Raw genomic sequence first — 18362 nt, forward strand, 5'->3', positions numbered from 1 at the left:
CAGGCAAAGTAAGCTGTGGCATTTTATGGGTTCTTAAGGGGGAATCGGGGAGGAGATAGTGGAAGGGAAAGAGAGGAAGAATGAAGTGGGTGGGCGGGGAGACAGTATAGGGGAAGGTAGACGGGAAAGAGAGGTAAGAGTAGCAAGAGAGAACAAGGGAGAGTGAGGGTGAAAGAGGAAGTGGAGGAGCAAGAACGAGCGGCCGAAACTAATTGAAAACGTGCTGGGAGGAGAGATGGGGGGTCTGGAGGCCTCGGAGCATGAGTGTGCGGGTTGGGGGAGGGGGAGCACAGAGAGGGGGGAGGAAACATGCTGTGGGAGCCTAATCATTACCGTGGTCGGTTGTTTAACAAGAATAAAGAAAGAAGGAAAAAACAATGACTCGTCTTTTACCAAGAGCCGGGCGGCCTTACCACGCAGCTTCATGGTTTGTTCGCCCTAACCAAAAACACACGTTCAGGAGCTTCGGATTAGACACAGAGCTGGTAACGCTAGCTAAGCTGCTGGCTCTACTCAACGGAGTGTGTGGAGAGCTGTGACGTGTCTGCAAGTTATAGAAACCGGCCGCGCAATTTGTTTCTTTCCATTGACTTCAAAAGTCACATTTGTTCGACGGAGATGTTATTTTTGGACGTCTGGGGGTGATAGGAAACAAGCAGTGCTTTAGCTAAGTAACTCCTCGCTGAGTAACATCTGATTGGAACATTGACCAAATAACCTGGGCCTATGATTTCTTTTTTCGAAAAATACACAAAAGAAAAAATGTTTAAGTGCCTGCAAGTAGTTTGCTGAGGAGTGGGTGGGAGGAGGCAACGCAACATGGGAAAGGAGCAGAGGGGAAAAGCATCACACACACACACACACACACACGAGAGAACAAGGGAGTGCGAGCAAACGAGCAAGAGTCACAGCAATCTTAAAACAAGCATTGGCAATATGAAATAATAACAAGCCTTTCACCGTAACACGGCGGGCATGCAAATGCTGGTGGAAAGCCAAAGCGGGAGGGAGAAGTTCACTGAAGAGCAAAGCCGCCATTGCTAATCAAAAAAAGCTCTCGGCATTGCGTGGCGGGAGGGGGCGGGGGGAACGTCGAGGGCAGGCAGGATGACTCAGGGGAGGGGGCGGAGCGGGGCAGAGCGGCATGTAGGTGTGAAGAAGCCGGGCCTTTGAAGTGAAGCTAAGCTTCACTTCAAAGGTGTCGGAGGAATGCGGGCGGCTGTGCACGCGCTTTTAAGCTCAATGCACATGCGCATTGAGCTTAAAAGTCACGGGCACTGCAAGGAATCGCCACGATTCCTTGCAAGTTAGATAAAGTGTGGATGAGCCCCTATAGTCTCGCTTGCTCGATGCGCATGCGCATCGACAGGCGAGACCTAAAACAACGTTGCGTTCAGGGAATTCATCTCGGACAGAAACCCCTCTTGGGTCTTCATTACTGAGACCTGGGCCTCTGACTCCACAGGGCCTGAACTCATTAACTCGATCCCTGAGGGATATACCCTGGCAAGAATGGACCGAGTAGGGCGCAGGGGGGGAGGGCTGGGCATATTGCAAAAAAACACTATAAAATGTCGGACCGAGCCCCTCCCTTGCCCGCTGGACTCCTTCCAGGCAATGCACTTTGCGTTAAATTCTTCTCCTACCGTGTCCTTCACTGGGATCTTGATTTATAGGCCTCCGGGCCCTAGGTCTGCCTTTAGTCAAGATTTACTTAAGCTCCTTGAGCCCTATATTGACCGTCCCAACATGACCATTCTCGGGGATTTCAATTTCCACTTGGAAAATTCGAACTCCTTTGACACTGCTCATCTGTTAGACTCCCTCGCCTCCTGTGGACTGCTACAGGGAGTACGGAGCTCTACCCATTCAGCTGGACATACCCTGGATGGGGTCTTCACCAATGACTCCAGGCTAGAAATTGGCTCTCTCCTTCCCCTGTCCTGGTCGGACCATCTGGCCATCCCCCTTGAACTCTCACCTCCTTACCCTTCTATGTCTCGACAGGACTCTAATATATGGGAACTGAAGAGGAGTTTTCGGGGGCTAAATAATGATACACTTGCACCTCTGATGGTTAATCTCAAGCCCCCACTTAGAAAGGGCACCGACGCAGCCGCCCTTGATTTGTCAAATATCATTTCGAGTGCTGTGGACTTTCTTGCGCCGGTTAAGCAACATTATTCTGCTAGGAAACGGCCCTCGGCTCCCTGGTTTTCAGATTCCCTCAGACTGCTTAGGCAGGGATGCATGAAACAAGAAAGACTTTGGAGATCTCACCTGGACCCTAAGGAGAAAGATAAACATAAATGTCTACTCAGGGGATATAAAAACGCAGTGCTGAGGTAAAAGAAAGCGTACTTTGCTAAGCTGACTGCTTCACTTAGCTCTCCCAGGGAACTGTTTAAAATTGTTGACTCCTTATCCCTCCTTCAGTCACCCGACCCCATAGTGGCTACCCAAGAACTGTATGACCAGATCTCCACCTTCTTTTACACCAAGATAATGGATATCCACACCGCACTTGAAGCCCTTAACCTTGGCCTAGAGAGCCTTTCCCTGCCAGTCTCACCTCCTTTGGATAGTCAGACTTATGAACCTCGTAATCTTTCCAAGTTCCCCCTCCTTACTCTTGAGCAACTTGGTCAGCTATTGGACAAACTTAAATCCGGATCCCCTTTGAATCCCTGGCCCCTGAGAATCTTCAAAGAGTGCAGGGAGGTAATGCTGCCTCCGCTCCTGGAGGTCATGAACTTGGCTATCTCCGAAGGCATCTATCCCTCATCGTGGAAAATGGCCATAGTCAAGCCCCTCCTAAAGAAGGCTACCTTAGACCCTCTGATCCTGAAGAATTTTCGCCCCATTTCCCTTCTTCCTGCCCCTGCTAAGATGCTTGAAGCTCACCTCAACTGCCACCTAAGTGCCTTCCTGGATAGCTCCAGCTCCCTGGATTCCTCCCAGCATGGTTTCCGGAGGGCTCATAGCACAGAATCGTCTCTCCCAGTGGTTGTCAATAACATTCGCACTAAGGTCGACAGTGGCCAGAACACCTTACTGGTACTGCTCGACCTTACTGCCGCTTTTGACACCCTGTCCCCCTCTATTCTGGGTACCCGCCTCAGTGAGTTGGGAATCGATGGATCAGCGCTGAGCCTCCTGACATCTTTTCTTGATCAGCGAAAATAAAGGATCACGTTGGGTGACTTTCTCCCCCCTGTCCAGCCTGTGCGGTGTGGGGTCCCCCAGGGCTCGTCCTTGAGCCCCACGCTTTTTAACATCTATGTGGCCCCACTCGCCAGGCTTGTAAGGTCGTTCAGGCTGGAAGTCCTTTCCTATGCCGACGATACTCAGATCAGGGTCTCCCTCTCACAATCCGTCAATATCACGGCCCAAAACTTTAGAAATTGTATGGAGGCAGTTGCCGGCTGGATGATCAGGAACTTCCTTAAGTTGAATGGGGAGAAAACAGAGGTTCTTATTTTTGGAGGCAAACAGGAGATCTGGTCTGGACTGGTGGCCCTCTGCTCTCGGAGCCTGCCCTACGCCCTCTTCATCGGCCCGCAACCTGGGTGTCATTTTGGACACTACCCTTACTTTTGATAAACAAGCGAGCAGGACGGTCTCAACCTGCTGCGGTGTCTTGAGAACCATGAGAAAGATTTCTCATTACCTCTCGTTTGAAGCCCGAAAGCAGGTTGCGGTGGCCCTTATTTCCTCCAGGTTGGACTACTGCAACGCATTGTATCTAGGCATAAACAAAGGTCTGGTCCAGCGTCTTCAGATAGTTCATAATGCAGCTGCCCGGTTTGTTGCAGATGCCCCGAGCCGCTCTTCAGGCTCCTCTCTCAGGAAGGATCTGCATTGGCTCCCTATGTAGGCTAGGATTAATTTTAAGATCTTATGCCTCACGCACCGTGCTCTGCAGGGGTCTGGTCCCCAGGACATTAGGTCCCTGGTGTCCTTTTATGCCCCTGGCAGGGCTCTTCGCTCTGCAAACAAAAATCTTCTCGCCGTTCCCCGAGTCTCCAAAGCCAGATGGGGAGGAAGGGCGTTCTGCTCTTTGGCACCGAGATTTTGGAACTCGCTTCCAGCTGACCTCAAGGGTCTTGATTGCCATATGCATTTCAGCAAAGCTCTTAAGACCTGGCTCTTCTCAGAAGCCTATCTGTAGCCGCCCTGCTTTTTCCCCCGCTCAAACAGCTATACCATCTACTGCGCCTTGATGCCTTTGGGCTTAGTTGCGCTTGTACAAATCCTTTTTCATTTCATTATTTTATTTTTTTTATGCACGGAAAAAATAGTTTTTTTTGCCCAGAATCACAGGATGTTGAGCCGACACCGAGACTCGAACCTGGTTCCCCAGTTTCAAAGTCAGCTGCTATGGCCGTCGGCACGTCCGCCCCTGACTGACTATCCTAGATTGTATTGCTGGTATGCTATATTTAACTGTGGACCGGCCTCAGGATACAGGCCTATACCCTGCGTGTTCCGCTTTGATGCCCAATGTGGCACTGAGTGTTCCGAAACTTGAGCAAAGCCCGTCTGAATGTCTCTAGCCAAGATTTGCAGTGCTGCTTGCTGTGTATCACATATAAGCTGCGTTGCATCCCATCTTGTTATATGTGTAATGCTTTTTTAATGTAAGTATATACCAACATCGAAATGTACGTGTACGTTTAATTGCTAACACTTATGTGTTGCATTATGTGGTCATATCGTGGGTACTGTGTTTTTGATGCTGAAACATTGAACTTTTTATGTCAATACTGTTTGTTACCAATTTTTCTTCCTCACTACAACCCTGGTAAATCCCTGTAGTTATTTTAAAGACCATACAAATAACTGTGGGACAAAAATGTTTACATAAATAAATGAATGCAGACGAAAATGTATACAGTACCTAAGAGAAAAAGTAATCACTGTGCCAAAGGCCGACTCATCATAGCAAGTTATCGGGGAACTAACTAGGTTGCTTTAGTGCCCTACAAATGCATAATATTTTTTTCGAAAACCTAATGATTCACGCAGGAGATAAACGTGCTGTAGAATGTGAGAGGTTAGAGAAAAACGCATCCGGAAATAGGAGCAGCCATTTAAGGAGAAGCTTTGCATGTTTATCTTTGGACTGACATGGCCCAGTCCGAGGCCCTTAACCTGAAAATATGCTTTTTAGCGCTTAACGCCAAAGAACGCACCACTGATAGCCCACTAGCTCTAAAAGCAAACTCCCTCCTCTCTCCAGGGAATAATGAGGTGTATTGATTGCATCCACCTTATGCATAAAATATGCATATTTCTAATGGAGTGGCCCTGCCAAGCCTGTATCTGAAGACAATTTCTGCAGAGGCCCGATGTAGGCCGAGGCGTAGAAGGTGGCTACTATGCTCTCTCTCTGCCTCTAGCCTTGCAGGACAGCTGCGTCAGTGCCACATCCCAGGCAGGCTCTTGTGCTGAGGCTGCAGCCTGCCACGGAGAGCTGCGCTTTTGCCGACTGCAGAGCTGCCTCGTGTTCCTGACCTTCAAGCTGATCATGCAGACTTGCATTAGAAAGTAATTTCCTCCTTGTCCTCCACGCATCCCCGAGCTGCTGCTATTTTAACCACCCCAGTGTGTTTTTAATGACTTTATAATTTTGAAGGCTGCAGTAGTTTTGTGATGTAATGTGGCAAAGTACCGATTTTCAGGCCCTGAGCACACGCAGCAATGCAGTAAGTGCATTAAGCGTTGCAGCACGTATCTCCAGTGCTGGGTTTGGACAAAAAGCTTTGTGGTTTAATATTTCCCTCCATGTGTGCCTGCTGCTGGACATAGCTTGGTTGGTGCTCAGACTGAGTCGGGAGGTAACGTAACCTCTTGCGCTTTCCTATGATGGTTTCCTAGCGGTATAAAATCAGCAACTTCAGGAATCTACAGGAAAGTGATGGCAAGACTGCCCAGTATTGAGTGAAAAGGAGCCGTGCTTCTGGCAAACCATCTGTGGAGCGTTTCCTTGCCTCAGCCATCACTCACTGTTTTTGAAATAGAAACATGGGACTGCCTTCACTTTTATCCTTCTCATTTGGTATGCTGCGTCCTCCACAGACGCCTCTGGGTTAAGGTCATCATTAGAGTCCTTGTTTGTAAGCTCAGTCCCTATTTTGCAAACTTAACTCTTTTTTAATTCAGACGTATATATTTCTTAAAACCCTGTTTTTTTACTGCTTAAGTTTGATGTTGAGACTACTTATATCGTTCACTTCGGTTTTCAGTTATTCGGTTTTGTTATATGAAAAAAGGCCTTTGTTAATATGTGTATTCAAAGCCCATTTTTAACACTTATGTCTTAAAAACACCGTATGGATTTAGACCAAACCAACAAATGTTTTTGTAATAAAGCTCTACTTTCATCCTAAGTTTGGTGTAAAGCTATTCAGCAGTTTTGGCTATTGGCACAAGTACAATTTCCTTTGGTAGGTAAAATGGGAAAGAAAATATTTCACACAACTCAGTCGGCCCCCACTAATACCTCCCTTACTTATTTTTCCCCTCTGATCTGTATTGTATGGTATTGCAGCATTTATATAGCACCTCCTATTTGGGAGCTAAAGCTCTTGTTTACATGAGTAGCACGCTACACCATGTTGGATGTTTGGATGGAAGGATGTTGCCTTTTTTTGATCCCATGTAAGAAGTGATTCCATGTTGTGCCTGATGACACCCGAGGTGCAGTAATCTTGTTATGGGACAAGTAGTAGTGCGTTTGATGAAGTGTGAGAGACAGACATGCAGTTTTGTAATTTTCAGTATGCTGGTAGCTTTGAATAGCTCTTCAGGTACCTTTATGGTAATTCATGATATAGGGCCAGATTTAAATGTTGGCAGAGCGATAACCCTTTTGCGACGGAGTTCCCTCCCTACCAACATTATGGCTCACGTGTCTGATTTAGAGTTGAGCGCATGATAGGTTTGAGGGTGGCAATAATGACTCCATCTCTGCCGTGGTCAAACTCCTCTGACAGACCAATGGGGTAAGGGCCGTTGGAGTGTTTGGCTATATGTCCACCCACCTAATTTAGATAGGCAGTCATACAGCCAATTTTCAGTGCCAGTCATCGGCCTGAAAATTGGCATTCCAGGCCTTAGCTGGCTCACGCGTACGCCAAATAGTGCTGATCTGTTCATGGGGTAAAACTTTATTGACAAATTAAAACAATGCCTTTTCAGTTGAAAGTGTCAACTATAACTAAACAGAGGCAAATACTTTTTGGTTGGAGACTTGTTCATGCCATTTAAATGTAATTCAAGAGTTGTGATTTGACACTCTCGTACCAGTGACTAAGAGTAATGAACACTGCTAACTGTCCAAACTTTTCTGAAGAGCAGTTGGAGCTTATTGTATGGCAAATGTTACTGCATTTGAAGTTCATTTTTTATTAACTTTGTTCCCCCTTCATTAAAGGTCGTACTTGACACCTGTACGAGACGAGGAGGCAGAGTCGCTCCGCAAAGCTCGATCCAGGCAAGCCCGACAGACACGCAGGTCTACTCAGGTCAGCCATAGCAGCCTTGATCATACCTGTTTCCTCATGAATGCTAAAAATCAATAGGTGTAAATGCAAGCAACATGAACGGTACAAAAGTACAAATTCAACAACCTAAACAGTACAAAAGTAAAAACTTTTACCTATGTATTCTTATCATTAGCTAGCCTGATGTCTCCTGTCGCTTGTCTGTGCATGTCTAACATCAATGCATACCAAAAATTTGAAGAAACAGAGCATGTCTTATGATTGCTCTCCATGATGTCAGTCTTGACAGACGGGCGGATAGCTGGGAGATTGACAGTATGAAGAGTTAAGCAAGCGTTGTCAAAACCAATAGATCAGGCTTTAATATAGCAACGCATTCAAATTCATGCAGATATTATTTTGCATGCTCTAGTATTAAAAGTCAGACCTTTTGGCTTTTCAAATAGTTCTTTCTTCAAGTCAGTACCTGGAAAGGTCTAGAATACACAGTGATCACTCGAAGTCCATTTCGTATTACCAACTGCATATCCGTGGCTTCTGTTGGGTATTATGCTCATTTGACATATTATAGGCGAGGCAGAGGCAGGAACACTGACACTGTGAATTTAACTTCATCCTGCCAAGGAATCATTTTGCTTATAGGCAGTACATTCAACCTCAGCTATAGTAAATAAGCATATCACAGTTGCCTAACTTACACGCTTGAGTCCCAAAAATAAGAAAGGAATGCATGGCATGTTGAAATAATGACAACTATTTTTTGTATAGAATGCATTTATGAGCTAAAGAGTTTAAGATGACAAAGTGATGATTGTTTAAACTTTTGAGAACTAAAATAGCTGCTTATGCGCTTCAAATAGAAGCACTCCATAGAAGGTTGTCAATCCAGTTTAACCCATTTCATGTGATCATTTTAATTATTTAACCATTTCGAGTTTGGTTGCAAGAACAAATTCTAAAAGCACCAAAATGCAAGGATCTACGTCCCTGGCACTGCAAACCACTCAAGAATGTTGAAATATGAGCAAAACAATGTTTCCTCATTTGAAACCTTGATCTGAAAGTGGACTTAGGATGTATGAGGACTATAAATATTGGAGGAATAACTAAGCAGACGAGTTAATAACATACTGGTCGATGCATATGGGCTGCAGACCACACACTATAGCATTAGATCACCATCTGGTGGTGGGCCCGGATGATTACACTTTGTTGTTGTCTTGGAAGAGTCTTTGTCTGTTGGGTGACTCCTCCCTTAGATCATAGTGCGCATGGGCATCGACTCCATCCTCAGATTGTTTTTTTCCGCCATCGGGCTCGATTGTGTTCATCTTTCGGTCCCGTTACTGATCTCTTTTCAAACCCATAAATCAATCTACAACATCGACATCGTCTTCGACACTGATTCCGGTTACCCGCGTCTAAGAAAGGATACACTTCTCGATTCCAGCGTTCGTCAGGCCCAACTGCGCCATTGGGCCTTTGGCTCATGGAAAGAACACCCTTCAAGAAGTGCCCTCAGTATGGACACAAATTTTCCCTCACTGACCTTCATGAGGTTTGCAACCTGTGTTTGTCTCCAGAGCACGAGAGTCGAGACTGTGAGGCCTGCGCTTCATTCCGGTCCACGAAAACCATCAGGGACCGTCGAGCTCGAAGATCTATGGAGCAGTCATCGTCGTCGACACCAGACCTCATCATCGCCGAGGCGCCGATCGAGGTAGACGCCGAAGAACAGCAAGAAGACGTCGCTTCTTAAGCGGAGGATTCAGCTTCCGTAGATGACGATCAATCCGAAGATGACTATCTTATTCCAGCTGGTCAACAGGTCGTGAGTAAGAGCGTCGACCCTGTTCACTCCACCATATCGGGGCAGGCTTCGGTTCCACCTCCACCTCCACCTTCGGGTTCAGGTGCACACTGACCAAAACCTTCCGACGCCCCGCCTTCAGGCTCGGCAGCGAAGAGTATTAAAAGGCCTCCAGTCGACTCGGGCTCGAGTCAGTCTGTCGGTCCTGAAAAGCAGAAGGTACTAAAGCCAAAGTCAACACCGGCACCGAAACATCCAACGGTACCGAAAACAGGCGAGTCAAAACCAAGTTCGGCGCCGAAAGAGGTTCCCAAAGTTACCAAACCGAAAACTACTCCGGTTCCGAAAAAAGCAGACCCGAAAACAGTTCCGATATCGGAAAATGTTTCGGCTCCAAAGGCAGACGAATCTAGACACATGGGGACAAAAGCTTCGGATCCAAAAAGCACAGATCCAAAGAAAAGACAAGAAAAGCCTTCGGAACCAAAACCAAGTACCGTTCCGAAGACAGACACTGCAAAGTCTAAAACTTTCGGCCCCAAAACAGATAAATCGGCGCTGAAAAAGGATTTGCCAATAGAAGAGCTTTTCCAGCCTGATGCAAGGCAAAAAACTCTAAAAATGTATCCAAAGACTGGACATATATACACAGTGCCTGAAAAGAGGAAAATGGACTATCCTAAACCACCGCCAGTTCCTCTTAAAAAGAATGTTCAAACTTCCCCTATAAGAATTCATTCACCAGAAGTAGAAATGCCAGTGGATATCTCTCCTGTACGTTCTCCAGCCAGTACACATAGCTTTATACCACAACATGAGGACTATGGGGATACCTACTCACAAGAGGTAGAGTGAACAAATGGATGATATTAATGATCCAGATGATCTGGCTGGGCCATCAGGTGACCCATGGGAAGACTATAATGCACCAGATCTACCACAAGACGAGGCATACCTGTCTAGGCCATCTCCCCCTGATGACACCTTTGGGTTCACACAGCTCATTCATAGAGCAGCCACTTTCCATGGAGTAGACTTACATACAGATCCAATAGAAGAAGACTTTCTAATGGGCACACTGTTATCTTCACATAAAACCACTACCACTATGCCAATACTTAACGGAGTGGTAAGACACGCACCAGAAATATTTAAAGACCCAGTCAGAGCACTTAACCCTAGGTTAGAAAACAAGTACAAAGCAGCTCCAACTGACCCAGCATATATTAAAGGTCAGTTGCCACTAGACTCAATGGTAGTGTCAAATGCGAGAAAGAGAGCTAACTCGCCTCCACCCCTGATAAAGAGTCTAAGCTTTTGGATGCTTCAGGAAAACGCACCATCTCACAAGCAGCCAATATATGGAGGATTGCTAACACTCAAGCTCTGTTAGCGAGATATAACAGAGCTCATTATGATGAGTTAAATTCACTCATGCAACACTTGCCAGAACAATATAAGACTAGGGCTTCTGACCTAATACAGGAAGGCAAGATTATAACAAATACCTCCATAAGATGCGCACTAGACACTGCAGACACAGCATCTAGATCAGTGAATACAGGGGTACTGTTGCGCAGACATGCATGGTTACGCATCTCTGGGTTCAAACCAGAAGTACAAGCCAGTATATTAAACCAACCATTTGACCAACAGAATCTTTTCGGCTCAGCAGTGGACAGTGCACTAGAAAAGATGAAAAAAGATACTGATACGGCAAAATCAATGGAAGCCTTACAAACGCAAACCCATAGACATTCCTTTCGTCGCTCCTCATATAGGGGCACCTCTAAAGGTTTCCAAACTGATAACACCTCCTTTTCTTACAAAGCGCCCAGCCAAACCTCACCCAGTAAGGGATATTATAGAGGAGGGTATAGAGGAAACAACAATAAGGGCAGAGGTAGAGGCAACAACAATCGTAACGCCTCTACCCCCAATAAGTGACTTCCCTCCCATCCCCCCAGACCATTCCACTCCTGTAGGGCGAGATTACAACAGTTCCTACCTGTCTGGAACTCCATCACCACAGACAGGTGGGTGAGACAAATAATTCAGTCAGGTTATTGCCTGGAGCTCGCTTCCACTCCTCCAACAATACCACCCAGACAGCGTCCCATGTCACAGGAACACCTCATACTATTAAGACAACAGGTGGAATCTCTACTGCAAAAGAATGTAATAGAACCAGTCCCAAAACAGCATCAAAACACAGGGGTTTACTCTCTTTATTTTCTCATACCCAAAAAGGACGGGCCCTCAGACCTATTCTAGATCTAAGGCCCTAAACCTGTACATACAATCAGACCACTTTCATATGGTCTCACTACAACAGGTTCTACCATTGCTAAAGAAAGGCGACTTCCTTGCCACACTAGACCTCATGGACGCCTACTTTCACATTCCCATTCATCAATCTCACAGAAAGTACTTACGGTTTGTACTAGAAGGCCAACACTACAAATTCAAAGTACTCCCTTTCGGAGTAACTACAGCACCTCGAGTGTTCACAAAGTGTCTAGCAGCAGTAGCTGCACACTTAAGAAGGGACAACATTCATGTCTTCCCATATCTGGACGACTGGTTAATGGATCAAAATAATACAACAAATGTGTGCAGCACACGCATCAGAAGATCGGTCTGCTGCACAAATGAGGGTTTACAGTAAATCAAAAGAAGTCACATCTCCAACCGTCCCTCTCTCAACAGTATCTAGGTGCATCCATAGATACTTCCAAGGCAATAGCATACCCCCAACCCAACAAGAATTCAAAATATGCACAATCTCATCAAATGATTCCAGCCACACCACTCACTACAGGCTCGAGTGTTCATGCACCTAATAGGAATGATGGCATCTTGCATTTTCATAGTACCGTATGCAAGACTACAAATGCGTCCCATACACGAATACTTAGCAAGTTAATGGAATCAGGCTCAGTAACAATTAACAGATCTGCTGGTGGTAGACGACCGGACATACCGCTCTCTGCAATGGTGGAACACCAAAAACCTTTCCAAGGGCCGGCCGTTTATAGAGCCTGTTCCACAAATGATACTAACTACAGACTCATCTCTCACAGGATGGGGAGCACATTTACAAAGACACACAGTACAAGGTACATGGACACTGCAACAAAAATGACTCCACAATTACGGTATGTTATGTTAAGTGGGATTTGTAGAGCGCACTGACACTATGGGTTTCCTGGCGCTGTAGGACAGAAGTGGGACGGAGGCTGGAGGATGTGGGATTAGCAGGGTGGGGGGAAGAGGAAGGTTTTGAGCAGCTTCCTAAAGTGAAGGAGGGAGTTGCTGGATTTGATAGTCAGGGGAAGGGGATTCCAGAATTTCGGGGCCAGGAGGGCAAACCGACGGCCACCGAATTTGTTAGTTCTGGTTTTGGGCACAGCGAGCGTGTTAAGATTAGCTGAGCGGAGATTGCGGGTAGGGCGGTATGGGATGACAAGTGAGGACAGGAAGGCGGGGCTGGTGCCGTAAAGGGATTTGAACGCGAGGCAACCTAACTTAAAGGCCGCCCTTTGTTCTATAGGCAGCCAGTGCAACTTGTGCAGTAGCGGTTTGGCCGATTGCCATTTGGGGGTGTTGTAGATGAGACGGGCTGCTTGGTTCTGCACAACCTGGAGGCGGTGGAGTAGTGATTTGGGGAGTCCGTGATAGAGGGAGTTGGAGAAGTCTAGGCGGGATAGTACCAAAGAGATGATTACCTGGATCAGAGCGGCTGGTGGTAGTAGGTGCCTGACTTTGCGGATTTTTCGGAGTTGGAACGTGCAAGAATAAACCACTGTGCCAACTTGAGATCTGAGCGAGAGTTCGGCGTCGATGGTCACACCGAGGCTCTTTACTGATTTCGCAGGGGTCGGGGGGAGGCCAAGTTTGGTGGGCCAGAACTGAGCGCCCCAGTGAGAGGGGCTGGATCCGGGGAGAAGAAGCTCAGTTTTTCCGGGGTTTAATTTCAATTGATTGCAGCTCATCCATTCCTGGATGTGTAACATGACGGAATGGAAATTGTCCACGGTGTTCGGAGAGTTAAGTGGAAAGATGATCTGCAGATCGTCAGCGTAGTTATATACTGTGATGTCCCAGTTTTGGAGTGAATGGATCAGGGGCCGAAGGTAGAGGTTGAAAAGTAGGGGTGACAGGGAGGAGCCCTCAGGACTCCACAGGTCATAGGGGTTTTGGGCACTGTGTAGGGACCCAGGCGGACGGCTTGTGTTCTGCCAGTCAGAAAGGACTGGATCCATCTGAGGGCAGGGCCCTGAATACCAGCCTGTTCGACACGGTGAAAGAGGATGTTGTGGTCAACCGTGTTGAACGCGGCCGATAGGTCCAGGAGTACGAGGGCCTGGGGAATCCCTTTGTCAGCGTTCCTCCTCAGCGTGTCGAGGACTGCAAGAATGACGGCCTCGGTGGAGTGGGCTGGTCTGAATCCGGCTTGGTTAGGCTCCAGGTAGCATGAGGTCTCGACGAAGTTGGAGAGGGACCGGGTGACATGTGCCTCCATTAATTTGGTGAGGTATGGCAGGAGCGAAATGGGGCGGTAGTTTGAGGGTTCTGCCGGGTCCGCGCCGGGTTTCTCCAAGAGAGGCACTAAGATGGCCTCTTTAAAGGTGCTGGGGACGATACCCGTGCAGAGGGAACCATTCAGCAGAGGTAAAATGCAGTTGGGTAGGTTGTGACAGATGTTCCGAAGGATCGAGGGGGGGGGCAGCAGTCGTTCGGAGAGCCTGATTTTACCCGGGTCGCGAGCTCCGCTAATGAGGTGGGGTTCAAGGTAGGGAAATCCGTGAAGATCAGTGAGTTGTTCAGAGGAGTGTCAGGGGCAGGAGTCTGGGGGAGGCGGGAATGGAGTCCTTGATTTTGATAATTTTCTCAGTGAAAAAAAGATTGAGAGCATTGCAGGTTCCTTGGGTGGGGGTTTGACCTGGAAGGGTTCTGTCGTCTGAGGTGAGTTCATTCATGATTTTAAAAACTTCCTTGGATTTGTTGTCTGCAGACAAGATTCTGGTGGAGAAGTGAGCTGATTTGGCTGAGGAGATTGCGTTTTTGTAATCTCTACGAGCTGAAGTGTAATGCAGTCTGTCTGGTTCGGAGTAGTTGCGTCTCCAAGTCCGTTCCAGCTGGCGCACCTTCCGTTTGTGTTGCTTGAGGTCGTCGGAGAACCATCTGTGGGAGTTGTGGTGTCTGGTCGGGGAAAATTTGGTGAAGGGGGCAAATTGGTCACTGGCCGATTTTAGCCAGGCGCCAATGTCGCTTTCCCACATGTCGATATTGGTTGGCGAGTTGACGGTTGGCCGGGTGTCGGATAAGGTCGTGAGGAAACCTTGGGCGTCGTGAGAGCTCCAGCCATCAAAGGGGCGGAAGTTCTGCCAGTGATAGTTAGGGTGGTTTCGACTAGGTGGTGGTCTGACCAGATGCAGGGGGAAACAGATGGAGGGGAGAGTGTTAAGTTTTGGGTCCAGATCTGGTCCAGGATGTGGCCCTTGATGTGAGTGGGCGAGGAGATTAGTTGGGTCAAGTTGAGGCTGGTGAGGGCCTCAAAAAGCTCTGTGGCGTGTGGCCCGGCGTTCACGTCGCTGAACCAGTAATTGAGGTCGCCAAAGAGAGCTAGTCTGGGGCAAGAAGTAAGTAGATCGGTTAGCTGTTCGATCAAGGTGGCCGCGAAGAATGGCATAGAGTGAGGGGGCCGATAGAGGAGGAGGAGTGTTAGTGCTCCAACGTCCGTTTTTAGGCTGATGATTAGGTTGTCTACTTCCGGGAGGTTGAGGGAAGATGTGGAAATGAAATTGAGGCGTTTTGAGATTATAGCTGCCACTCCACCCCCGGGTCGGTTTCCCGGTCGGTCAGCATGGAGGATGTAGTAGTCTTGGGGGAGGGCACCCAAGATGTCCGGGAGAGACTCTACAGTCAACCAGGTTTCGGTGAGCAGGAGTACGTCTAGCTTCTCGGTAGAGAGAAGAATAAAGATGTCGGCCTGGTGTTTTACCAGGGAGCGGGTGTTCAGATATAACACCCGGATGGAAGTGTCACTTCTGGCCGGTTTGGCGGGGAAAGTTCTCCAACTAGAGGGGCGTCAATCTGGGCGCATGAGGTCGGCTGTAGTGATGCGTCTGATGGTGGAGGGAGAGGGTGAGAGGTGGGGGAGTTGTAAATCTCTGAGCGAGTCAGCTGAGTATGAGATGGAACAGCCAGCGTGACTGGCCCCTGGACCCGAACTAGCGCAGACGGGCTTACCTTTGGCGCGCCTTCGGCGCGCAGACGGCGCGCCCGCTGCGCGTCCGGGGAGCGCACATTGAATAAGGGGCGGGATGGGCGTGGCCTCACAGGAGTGGGCGTGGCCAAAGTCTTGGCGCGAGATGGCGCCGGTGTCTTCCTCAACCCTCCTTCAAAATTTGAAGGAGAAAAGGAGATAACACAAAATTCTACTGAAAAGGACTTGAAAAGACTAGGAGAAGAAGACCATCAAAGCCGGGACAACGAAGGAGGAGAAATAACTCGAGATCTTCGACTTCCGATGGGGAATGCGCGCACAGGGGACCCCCTGAGTGCCGTAATGAACAATACACCCTTTAATTTCTGCCGGAACTGCCATCACAAGTACGCGCAGAAGGACCAGCACCCGGTCTGCAACCTCTGCCTGCCGTTCGACCACGGGAGCAAGGACTGCAACGCTTGCTCCGTCTTCACACCGAAGACACTCAGAATTCGAGAGAAGCAGAGGATGGCTCACCACACGATGCAGGGCAAGGGCTAGGCATAGTCGCTGTACGAACTGGGCCTCCCCACCGACGAGGACAGCATCGCCGAAGGACCAGATGTCTTCACGGTTGCAGAGACCGATAAGAAAACATCAGACAAGGTAGGAGAGTCTACGACCCCGAAACCCTCGACAGGGCCTCGAAAGTCAGAGGCAGACTCTCGAAAATCATAGTCTAGAGCCTCGAAGGGAGCACCGGCGCCGAAAACCTCGACGACCTAAGCTGCATCCTCTAAAAAACAGCCCAGCGGATCCTTCGAGGAGGACTCTCAGAAGGCGAAGACCGGCAAAAAGCCAAGGTCGTCGAAGCAGGTTCCCGAAAAAGGAACCTCGACTTCGAGGTAGGAGTCGAAAACCACTTCGACGTCGAAGAGGGCGGCCGAAACGCTCGACGCCGAGCATGCCGCGCAGATGGAAAAGAAGAAAAGAAGGCTCGAGGCCGAGATGGAGAACATCCTCCAGAGGAAGAAAGACTTCGAAGATAAGATGAAAAGCTACAGGATCCCCTCGAAGCCTGCGACGGACGTCGCAGAGGTAGAGGAGCACGAGGAGTTCGACGCCGAAGAGTCGCCGAAAACTCTGGAGCCCTCGGATCAGGGAGAAGAGGAAGACCTCTATTACACAGAGGGGGAATATGGGGATCAGCGCTCGAGCTACGGCTTGGGATCCTTGACGGCCCAAGACCAGGACTGGCAGGACATCGATGCAGAAAACCCGGAGGAGGCTGTGGAGACATACCCCTCAAGGCCTTCGCCGCCAGATGACATTGGGGCTTACAATGAGGTCATCAGGAAGGCAGCAGCAGCATCTTATGGGGTTAAATTGGAGGAAGAGAAGCCTAAAGCAGATTTCTTGCTGGAAACCTTGCTCCCCACGCAGACAAGGAGCCAGTTCCTGCCCATGCTGAAAAGTGTCATGGACCAAGGGAAGGAAGCGTTCAAGGAACCATCGACTTGCAGATCCGTCATGCCAAGGACGGAGAAGAAGTGCAAGTTCTCCTCCTAGGATCCCCCCTACATCAAGGGGTCCGTCACAGCAGATTCAATTATCGCTGCAAAGGCAAGGAGAAGGGCCAACGTCCCGACAACATCTGGGCCACCACCTTACAAGGAGAGCAGGAGGATGGACCTAAAAGGCAGAAAAATCGAAAGAAACGCGGCAATGCACTGGCGGATGGCAAACTCCAACACCCTCCTGAACAGGCACCAATATCAACATTGGGACGAGGTGGGGCAGTTGCTCAAACACCTCCCAGGGGAATTCCAGCAGAGAGCCACACACCTCGTTGAAGAGGGAAAAAGCATTGCGAACTCTTGCCTGAAAACAGCCTTGGATGGAGCAGAAACCTCCAGCAGACTGATGGCTATAGGGATCACAGAGAGAAGGCAAGCCTGGCTCAAGATTTCAGGCTTCAAGACAGAGGTTCAGAACAACATCCTGAGCACTCAATTCAACGGAGAATCGCTGTTCGGCGCCCCGGTTGATGAGAAGCTCACCCAACTAAAGAGGTATAACGAAACAGCAAGGGCCATGGGGGCCTGCAATCCAGGGGGATGAGAAGAGGCAAGGAGGCCGAACGGAAGAGGTGGTAACACGCCAGGAACATCGCACCAGGCGTTCCACCAGGGTCACCAGGGTGACAATCAGGGCCAGCAGGGCCAACAGAAGCAGACCTGGCACTACCAGAACAGGGGCCAGTCCTTTCGCGGGAGGGGAAACGGCCGAGGCCAGAGAAGGAGAGGCGGTGAGCAACCCCCCTCTAAGTGACTTCGCACGGAAGGACGTGCTCCCCCACTCAAACCCTCCGAGGGAAGATGGAGAACTGGGCCTTATGGGCCTAGCGGCGCAGGGCACGCCTGATATCTCCGGGTTCACCTGCCTTATCAGACAGAGACACGAGACACTCTGTTAGGCGTAGAAAATCAGGTTTCTTAGCTGCAGCTAAGCACAGTGGTCCTAGAAGTACACCAATGGTAAGTTCTCAGGAGGCTGCCACTTCATTCCGTGGTGAACAGTCTTTTATACAATACATATTTACAATACCCACTCCTAAAACATACAGAACTGAAAAATGAGAAAAGTTTGAAAACAAGCTATTGGGTATCTTGTAAACGCCCTTCTTTCAGACCCCGTGTTCTCCCCTCCCCTCCCCTGAAGTTAATCAATGCTAGTGCATGTAATTCAATTTGCAGGTGGCAGGACGTATTTGCGAGCCTCAAAGGACAGTTGTGTAACGAGAGAATACACAGAAAGAATATTGAAGGCC

General features: G+C 48.6%; 1 protein-coding gene across 5 annotated transcripts in view; it reads left to right on the forward strand.

Annotated features, from left to right (window-relative positions):
* The window catches only part of PPP1R12B (protein phosphatase 1 regulatory subunit 12B), a 916156-nt gene that overhangs the window by 452707 nt on the left and 445087 nt on the right, over positions 1–18362 (forward strand). For all 5 annotated transcript variants that reach the window (XR_013594883.1, XM_078644174.1, XM_078644172.1 and 2 more), the window contains one exon: positions 7439–7529. Coding sequence is in view for 4 of the 5 variants with exons in the window: in XM_078644174.1 (XP_078500300.1) it covers positions 7439–7529 (91 nt within the window). In the remaining variant the exon portion in view is untranslated. The remainder of the gene's footprint in view (positions 1–7438; positions 7530–18362) is intronic.

Source organism: Lissotriton helveticus, chromosome 5_1 (genome assembly GCF_964261635.1).
Source record: "Lissotriton helveticus chromosome 5_1, aLisHel1.1, whole genome shotgun sequence".
NCBI lineage: Eukaryota > Metazoa > Chordata > Amphibia > Caudata > Salamandridae > Lissotriton > Lissotriton helveticus.